The sequence below is a fragment of the Charadrius vociferus genome, unplaced genomic scaffold (genome assembly GCF_000708025.1).
Source record: "Charadrius vociferus isolate BGI_N301 unplaced genomic scaffold, ASM70802v2 scaffold301, whole genome shotgun sequence".
Taxonomy (NCBI): Eukaryota; Metazoa; Chordata; class Aves; order Charadriiformes; family Charadriidae; genus Charadrius; species Charadrius vociferus.
Window position 1 is genome coordinate 2,092,672 of NW_009646842.1, and position 9,838 is coordinate 2,102,509.

General features: G+C 44.4%; 1 protein-coding gene across 1 annotated transcript in view; it reads left to right on the plus strand.

Moving 5' to 3' along the window:
- Positions 1–9,838, plus strand: part of TBX15 (T-box 15) — a 99,133-nt gene that overhangs the window by 77,402 nt on the left and 11,893 nt on the right. Inside the window, exon 7 of the mRNA XM_009892682.1 lies at positions 4,809–4,906. Within this exon, the coding sequence (XP_009890984.1) occupies positions 4,809–4,906 (98 nt within the window). The remainder of the gene's footprint in view (positions 1–4,808; positions 4,907–9,838) is intronic.

A 9,838-nucleotide genomic window follows, 5' to 3' on the forward strand; every position in this document is an offset into this window, starting at 1 on the left:
ACTGGAAAAATGGAGTGTGGTGGGAAAAGAGGAACTCTTAGGCCACCTCTTCCCCGGGACATTTCCTTTCTGCTTTGTGTTGAGGCTTTTCCATGAAATGGAGATGGATGTTTTTCCTTCAGTTATTTCTTATTCTGATATTGTTTCACTGTTGTTGCCTGCTGCAGAAATTATGGGGTTGATTGTTTTTTAACAAATTAGTTTCCCTTTTAAATCTTTCACTTCCAACAGCTCACAATCTTCCCGTATGTTTCCTTATGAGTGTGCTCTGCCTTCGTTAGTACAAGAGACTGCTAAAATCCTGCTGCCCTCGGGGCACCCCATCACGATGTAACTGCCTGTATCCATCTGAGGGAGTGATCTTTTCATGGATCCCTTCTTGGATCTCCTTCAGTTGCTCACATGGTTGTCTCCCTTCACAACTGACTGCCTCAGTCCTTGAGCTGGAAGAAGGAGCAGTGAGGTATTTCAGAGGGAAGGATGCGAACAGCTCAGGAGCTGTACGTTGTTTTGCAGTCTTAGAGCACTCGAACCATGTTAACTAATGGTGTTCAGAAATCTAGCCCTCAGCCTTGATGAGTTAGGGAGTTAGCCTGTGGTAGAGGCTGATTCTTAGCTCCCTCTTATTAGAGATTCCCTCTACATGATTTTTGGTCCCTCTTTGCTTTATCTGCAAAAGCACAGGAAGCATCTGTAAAAGTGAAACAAGACAATCGGTCCTGGTAGTGAAAGGACACCTATATCATTGCACCTATGAGGCGGGTATTACTTGATTGCTTTCCTGAACTTCAAGAGATAGAGGACCAGAGTTTTTGACATATGGAGCTCAGCTAGCCAAATGTTTGGGTAGTGAGGCTGTAGGTTTAATGCCACAGAGCCTATTTTTGGAGACTAAGTAAAGTTCATTTGACAGTGGGATCGCTGGGGGAGCTCCTTATCCAGGAGGAAGCCAGAAGGGACAACAGTCAGGAAACCCAGCAGGGTGAGGGAAGAAAAAAACCTAAGCTGAAGGCAAGCAACAGCACTTTCCTTTCAGATGTGGGCAGCTGAGGTGGATAGAAGTTGTTTGTGTTGGAAATGCTCTTTGAGCTTTTGTCTAGGGTAAGAGAGCCAGGAGGGTGCTTGGAGCCAATAGTTTGGCTTCCCCAGTGAACAATGAAATGATGACCTGAATCCTGCGTGCAGCGGGAATGGCAAGGTCAGCCATATGGGGTGGATTATGGAGGTGCACAGATAGCTCGTACATCTTTTTTCATTTTTCAGACAATGGAACTGTTTCATTTATTGCCTATTATTAAAACTTTATAGCACTAAAAATAAAAAAATGAATGAAAAAGAGAGAGCGAATTTTGGATACCTTTTAAAGGACTGACCTTATTAAAATAAAGCTGGCAGTGAGTCCTCTTCTGATACTTTTTTTTTACTTCCTTCATAAAGATGGTGTGAGAGGGGAGGGTTTATGGCCTGATAGACAGTTTGAAGTCATTTTTTCAGTGCAGTTCTTTGGAAGAGAAAGTGGATACCACATGGATAATGTTCAGCACACTTGGTACCAGCAGCCCTCACCAAAGCCCAAAAGAAGTTGCTGAGATTTCAGAAATGCTGAAAACAATTCCTTTTTTGTCAGCATTTATTGCTGTCCCATAATGTCTCTTCATTGGCCAGGTTGGGTTTGTTTTCCCTGTCAGGGGCTGGAACACACACAGAATAGCACTCCAGTATTTCTGCTGACTAGGAGAGCATTACCTTTCTCTCCTGTGGTGGAGGTCTGTGATGTGGCTCTGAATATCTGGGTACCACACTAATGTCATAAACTGCTATGCGAGAGAGGATTGTTAGAGTTGCAGCGATGGGGTTTCTTGATTCCCACCCCCTCACCCCACCTTTTTTATTTTACAAAAATAACAATACGTAACAGGAAGAAGAAAAAAAAATATATTGAAAGGTTAGGGATAGAGTTGTAAAATCAGCCACACAAATGTGGTGTGCATTCTGACCCAAGCTGTTTTTGCATGGCTGCACGTTGTTTTTCCGCAGTACTCCATGCGTGGGGTGATAGCTGCCTAGCAGGTTAGCACAAAAGGCTGATATCTCATGGATCTTGTCTGATGCATGGAAGAATCTGAAAGTTCAGTAGGGATGTTTCAGAAACACCCACAACATTTGTTATGCACAAAGATAAAAAAAAACCCACCCAAACCAGGAAAAAAAGGATGATCTAGGGGACCTACAGGGTCCTAAATTTGTGTGTAAGAGAACTGGACATAACTTTGAGCTCTGTCACCCACATACTTAGGGAGGGTGTTTTATAACGTGTGTTCAACATGTTCAACTCCCACCTCTGGGGGAGTAAATGACTCTGGAGCAGGAAGAGGAAAGAGGTGGCTTTAAGCCAGCTGTGGAGTTTGGCATCCATTCTTCAGGTACCTGTGGCTGCAGTGTTGCCTGGAGTATTACACAGCAATCTCTGAATCCAGTGAAGCCACAGTGCTGCTGCCAGTAGTTGCAATGTGGAAAGGGGAAGGTGACAGGAGCTGCGTCTGCAGTAAAGGGGCTGTTCTGGACCTGCTGCCCTGGAGCAGGAGGAGGTGGGTCCCTGGTGGCATCCCTCCTTTCCCTGACATACAGGGCAGGAATAGAGCAGCTTTGCACTCAATGCTGCCATTTACCCCCTGTGGGCTCTCAGGCACAGTGGAGTCCAACCCCTGAAAGCAGTGTATTATTCCTGATTTACTCTTTTCTTTCTTCTTTTTATTATCTCCTGACTATTCTCTTTTTCCCTTTTTCTTTTAGACGTACAATTTATATGGTACTTGTGAGAACTGTATTGATACAGTAGAAAGTGTTAGACAGAGAGTTAGAAACTTTGAGCTATGAATCAAGCTGAGCTGAGAATGATGCAGGCTCGAGGCAGAGGCAGGCAGGGGTAATAGCTTTAACCTGCCTTTACAGTTTCTCTGAGCCACCTCCTGTTAGGGGTCGGATTTTACTGGAAAGGCTCATGAGACCTGAGCTAGAATTCAGATGCTGGTGCAGAGTGGGGCTATGAGCATGGGGATCTAATGACTGAGCCAGACTGTGTGAATGTTGGTTTTAGTGAGCTGGCCTCCCTACGTAACTGCACAATCCTTGTGGCAGACGCAAAGCAGCTGGATTAGCACAGCTGGAACTTTCAGTCTGCATTGCTGGATGTATGACTTGGTTTTAATCATCAGGGCAGGGCCTTTCAACAGCAGGTTGAAACAGTCTTGCTGCACTGCAACCTGCTCAGGGCATTTTAAGCCCCCTACATGCATGGTACCAGAAAGTCCTCCCTGGGTGTTTGGGCTGGGGATTGTTTCACGAGGGTGCAAAAAGGTACCGTTCTCTTCCTGACTGTGTGTGTCGAGAAGCAAATGGAATCTGGACATCTGTGGCTTTCTCATACAGGGAGTGGAGGAAATCCTGGGGGTAGTGCCGGTAGTTGAAGAGCTGCTTTTGCACGCAGAGCCCAGCTTAGCAGATGGGTTCACATTCTGCACTGCCTTGTTGTCTCTGAGCTCCATGAGCTGGCAGAGGCCACTGTATTAACCAAATAGTTTTGTTGTAATGTGCTCAGCGCTAGTGTGAGACTGCTATGCAGAGATGTCTTCTGTTTCTACTTCTAACAGCTTAGCAGCTAATAAACACCATGCAACAACCTCTCTTCTAAACCTCCTCTTAAAATACAGAGTTTGGTTTGCCAACTCCAATGTATTTAAAGCATCCAAGCTTCCGGGGAGACTTTGGAAAGTTAACTGAGTGAGCAGAGGCACGTGCAGAAAGACATTTTCAGAAGCAAAAGGCAGCTCCAGTATCAGCTCAACATGTGATGAGAGGCTCTGGGGATGTTAGAGCCTTTTGCATTGAAAGGGGATATGTTCTCGCATTGACAAAGCATCTCTAGTTGTGTTCTGTTAGTGCAAGGGCTATAATCCACTGCTGGAAAAGAGGCAGGGGAAGGTGAGGAATGGGGAACAGAGCAGTTTGCAGCTTCCACAGAGGAGAGCCTTTCCTGGGAAGAAACTCCAGGGGGTTGCTTTGTAAAGAACATGGGGGTCTTTTTCTAATAATGCACGTGTCCTCACTGAGCCTGTGGAGTTAGAGATTTTCAGCAGAGCTAGCATTCTGTGGTGAAAATAAGAACAAATCTGAGACCTCAGCCCCTCAAGAGGCAAAATTCTCACTTGATTTTTGGCTTTTTCTCTTTGGTACTATCTTTGCGGTGAGTTAGCGACCAAAAGCAGAGATGCCACTGATCTTTTATAAAAAAACTTACGCATTTCTAGTTGAAGTCCAAAACCAAGGAGATTTCCTTTTGAACGGCTTCCTATAACACTTCAAAGGAGCACCCAGAACTAGGAGGTGGCAGGGAAAGACAATGCATAAAATCTCTCTGATTCCAGACCTCCCTTGTTTGCATCACAGCTTGCATCCACAAAGTGTGGAAGCCCACCCGATGATAAAATGTGCCTTGAGGAGCTGATGGTCATGTGTCCCCTTCAAAGCAGACAGAAAATTTGGGATCCTTGTTAAAAAAAAAAAAAGAAAAAGGAGCTGGAAGACTGTTAGGAGCTTTTGAAATCCTGGGCTGAGGAAATTTCATTTTACTCTAGTGGTTAGCACCTGTGTGGGAAGGCTCACTTGAGGAATTCACAGATGCCAAGGTGACCTTTTGGTGGCTGCTGGCAGCCTGTCAAGCAAGGTCAGAGCTCTCTTTCCCCAGTGCTGACACCCTTGCCAGCTGACTGACATTCTTTTTCTCTCCTTGCTTTATTTTCATTGCACAGGACGGGGCTGGAGGCCATTATGGAGACCTACGCCTTCTGGAGGCCCCCCGTGCGCACTCTCACCTTCGAAGACTTCACTACCATGCAGAAGCAGCAAGGTGAGCATACAAAGGGCATGCAAAGAGCTGTAGAAAGAGCAGGGGAAGAGGGTGTGAGAGCAGCAACGTGCTCTGCTGTGTGTCCAGCAGCCAGGATGGGGATGTCACACACCCTGTTGAGCTCTTGACTGCTGTGAAAGGACACAGAGCAGAGAGGATGGGTGGAAACAGTGGACAGCCTGTGCCTTATGAGGAGCAATTGAGCTGGTTCATCTCCCTGGTGTCCTCAGTGCTAGAGCTAGAAGGAGGAGCAGAAAGGAGCACGGGGTTAGGCGAGCCAGCCCAAGTACATGGCATGAGTTAAGTGTGAAGAGAGCACAGAGAGAATGAGGAAACATTCCAGCAGATGCATTGTTCTCCATTTATAGTTAATGTTTGCCATTTGTGTGGAAACACAAGGGGAAGGGGTGTATGTCCTCTGGAAGCTTTAGGAGAATGTGCTTCCCCCTAGGATCACTCTGCCTCGCTCTTAAAACTCAGTGGCCTTGCTGGAGAGACTTTCTGTTAGTACAAGTCTGGGAGGAATTATTGGGTAGGCCAAGTGTTTTCCGCTTGTTCATGCTGTGTCTTTTCATAGCTTCTGCCCTTTACATCTCTCATTTGTTAAGTAGAGCTTTGATCTCTAGTTTCAGACTGTGTTACTTTTTTTTTTTTTCCCCATGGCTAAGAGTTCCCCATTCACTTCATTGCAGATATTTCTAGTTAAAAACACAGTGATCACTGGGAATAGAGGTATCAGGGCAACCTGGAACTTTTTTTATTCCACTATACATGCAAGAAAAGAAACAATCCAAAACTACGTTCAAATTTGACACCTATGAGGTCAAACAATCAAAACCAAATGCACGCCCTGTGTAACGGATTCTCCAGCCTCTCACACCTGAGCTTGACATCACCCCAAAACTTCCCTCTAGACTTTGAATTTATCTGGGAATGGCATGGTCTCCTCCAGAAGGAGGGGCAGCAGTGGCTGCCTATCTCCAGGGCAGGATCAGAAGGGGATCCAGAGCAGGAATCTCTTTTGGCCATCCGTCCCCCACCCCAATTCCCCATGCTATACCCCAGAGCCCAGGTCACCTGGTAAATCATTTTTCTGATGGCACAGCACCAGAGGAGGACAGAGCATGCTCCTGTCGGCTATGTTAGGCTCCCCATGTGTGGTCTTTACATGACCACCCAACCTTTCTTAAACAGCAAAGAATGGAGCAGGAGAGGTTTTGCACAAGCTCGGGGGCCTGTGTCGAGGAGCATTTGCAGTGGGGTGTGTGGTCAGAGATGGATTAAAGCAGGGATTCAGAAACATTTTCATCACCCACCTAAATAGAAACATAACAGCCTTTCCTCCTGGTCACAGTCGCTGAAGCAGCCTCCCTCCTCTGTCTCACCCCCTATTCGGGCTCCCACGCCTCCCCTCCCTTCCCCTCCCATTGGTTATCAGATAACATCCTAGTGGCAAGTCCAGCTATTGCTTACGTGGTAAGGTAATATTAGGAAAGGAAAATATTTAATGTATTTTTAGCTTGTTTTAAAATAGTTTGGCAGCTGAAAAACCAGGAAGCAAGCCAGTACCCTGTGACCAGCCGGCTCTGTGCAGACCACCACCACTGCACCGCAGACCACTAAGCTTAGGGCAGCCCTTAACTAAAGTTGTGTCCGCAGGTCGGTCTCACGACTTAATAACTCACTACAAAACAGTGCTCTTGAGCTCTGCATTTAGCCGTGTGAAATGATCTCAAGATAATGAATCGGAAATATTCCCTCTGTCACAGTGCTCACCCCTTCAGTTCGTGCTGTAACAAGTTGACCCCTGGTCTTAGCAATAGGTGTAAAGCCAAGGTACCACTCTATTTTAATTCCTGGCTGCCAGGATAGCCCCCAAAGTCTAGCACAAATACGCTTGTCTGGAGGCCTTGGAATTGCTGGCAGAAAGAGCAAGAGATGCTGAGGTGGTTTTAAGGCATGTGTGGTTCTTCCCTCAAAACGTAAGATGACCAGGTTGTACAGTGCCCATACCTCTTCATCTCCTTGCTTTCAAGCATGTGAACTGTGTGACAGGTGAGTAAATCACTGGTGTTTAACAGCTGACTTCAACATAAGCTATTTCACCTCAGATCCTGTGAGCCTTAGCCAGTCTTCACGTAAGTGACTTGCCTGGGACTTTACTCCTCTCTCCCACTTGAAGCTTCAGTGCTCTGTGCTGCATGCTGTTATCTCATACCCTTGCATATTTATGAATTAGAAGTTTTCAGGGTACTATTTTAATAAACAGACACTTTAATTCTAGATTATGCTGTTGTCTCCAAAGCTAGGTGAATATGTCTCATCACTGAATAAACATCTGAGGAATTTCAAGCCTCCATTTTATCCCTTGAATTTTTAGTTGGGAAACTGCACTGGGGCTACAGGAGACTTTTGGGACTAGATGCGTCCACTGAATCTTAGGAGGAGTGCATGCTTACTGCAGAGAGACAAGATGAGAGCAACAGAAGTTGCCACATGCCTAGGACAAAACATCATCGATGAGGACAAAACATCACCGATGAGGAGCGATTTATGGTTGTTCAGCCTGGTGAGGAGGCAGAGAGTACATAATAGCATTGAAATAAGATGCTGTCTGTGGTGGGTAGGAAAAAAGCAATAGGCTTCAGTTATATGAAGTCTAGCGAAGTGCTGGAACAGATCCCTTGTAGGGATTGTGGAACTCAGCCTTGGTTTTCTAGAGAAGAGTGCCCCTTACTGTGGTAGGAAAAATGATGCTTTCTGGGGCAGAAGCTTGGGACTTCAGCTGCATAAATATGGTGCCTTTCCTGTTTTCCAGCTAGATTTTTCTGTGCTATGGATTCTTAGCTTTTTTTTTTTTTTTATTTGGTAATTTTTTCATGAAATAAAAGCGTTATCTGCCTTTTCCAAGACAGTTTTGTCAAACAAATCCAACTGAATTATTTGATTAGGTTAGATATTCGACTGATGGAAAAAAATGTATAGGTGTGGTGGATTTTTGGAGAGCATATAACTTATTGCCACATGTGTCAGCTTGGAAAAGTTAGCATTAGTGTGTATTAAGAAATAATTAGCTGACTGATCTCAAAGCTGATGTGATAACTGTGAATACAGCATCCAGTTAGGACAGTCCTAGTGTTGCTCTGCAGAGACTGGTTCCAGTACTAACTTGTCCAGAACTAAACGAAAGACTGCAGTTGCTAAAAGGTACAAATCTCATTAAGACTGTAAAGTGGTCAGTAATGATGGGGACGAAGGTATGAAAGGCAATAGAAATTGCTTGGTAACTTGCATGCATTCAAACAAAGTGTTGCTTTTAGTTCAGCCAGATACACTATCATGTGTCTAGAAACAAAATGTAGGGCATACATACACACCGAGTGTGCTGGGAAGTGTTGGCACTGACAAGAGTTTGGAGGTCTCGGAGGATAAGCAACTGCACAGGCAAGGGACAGTGTATGTAATGCCATGATAAAAAGGGACATGTGATCTTTGGTGTAGAAAAAAAATAGTGGTAAGAAGTGGGGAAACAAGTTCCTAGCTGAAAACTGACATTACAGTACAATATAGTCTTCTACTGTATGTATTTTTAGAGAGTGGAAAGAGATTGAAGAGGATTCAGGGAAAAAAAAGTAGAATTACTTGTTGGATGCAGAAGATGCCTGAGAATTTTTTGCATAGTTAATCAAAAAGAAGATCAAGTAGTGAATATTTACAGCCTATACTATCTTGCAGAGACAAGAATATGTGGTAGCTTTGTGCCCACCATCCTCAATAGACTCTTGTGACTGCAATTTCCATGTTTTTATGACACAACTGTGTGGCTCTGATTTTTCTACTCTAACTGAATATTCATCCCTTTTTGTGGGATGCTAAGAGATAAGGAGAACAGAAGTTCCCCCTCTTCCACCTTCTTCATACATTTAATTGTTTTACAGGTTTTTATGTCCTCCTTCTGTGCTTTTCACAGTGAATAGCACCAGTCATTTCATTTCTCTTCAAGTGGGAAGTTTTCCAGGTCCTTAATCGTTTCTTTAAAAAACAAGTCTGCACAGAGCATTCCAGATGCATCCACATGATACAATTATCTAAAGGTATTATAATTTTTTCCACATTATCCTTTCTGCCATTCAACATACATCCTAGTGCTTTGCTCATTTGTTTGGCCCAAGTTGTGTGTTGAGCAAGGGCCACAGTGACACACCGAATCGATACTCAGTGCGCTGGATGCAGCTGTTTCATACGGGGATTAAATAACTTTCTAATCTACAGAATGATAGGTTTCAGCTGCCACACAAACTGAGAGCCTGATATCACAACCGGTCACACAAATGCCTCGTGCGGCTGACTCTAGCGGTCCGTGAGCTTTATTTGCATGTGTTGCCATTGAAGTAAAGCACATCAGTAAGTCTTTGCAGGTCTGTGACCTGAGTCGTCACCAATAGTGACCATAGTCCTATCAAGGAGAAGAACATGCTGTTTCTGTCAGTGAAACCTTCTGGCCTGAGAACAAAACCTCTCTTTTGGAGCATGCAATCCAAAAGCCATCGCAGCTTTACAAGGGCAATCACCATGTTTGACACAATCACAGCAGATCTGCAGCCAGTTTGGAAAAAAAAGTCCTCCCTGAACAAAACCTTTGCAAGAAATGCTCAGAAAACAGCAGTCCAGGAGAGGCTGACCTTCTGGAGCATGATGTCACCCGTTCTGCAGTTTACTTATTACTATGGAAAAAGGGGGCTTGGGATTATTGAATACACATGGAAATGAGATGTGGTGAAAGCCAAGAATCTATTAAAGTCTTTAATTGGAATATATTTTCAAAATTTAGATTGAACCTCATCCAGATTCTCATTATTAAAAATATGTGGCTCAGTTTCTTCATTTTCACAGGGAACATAAAAAAAAAAAAAAAGAAGAAAGGGGCCGGGG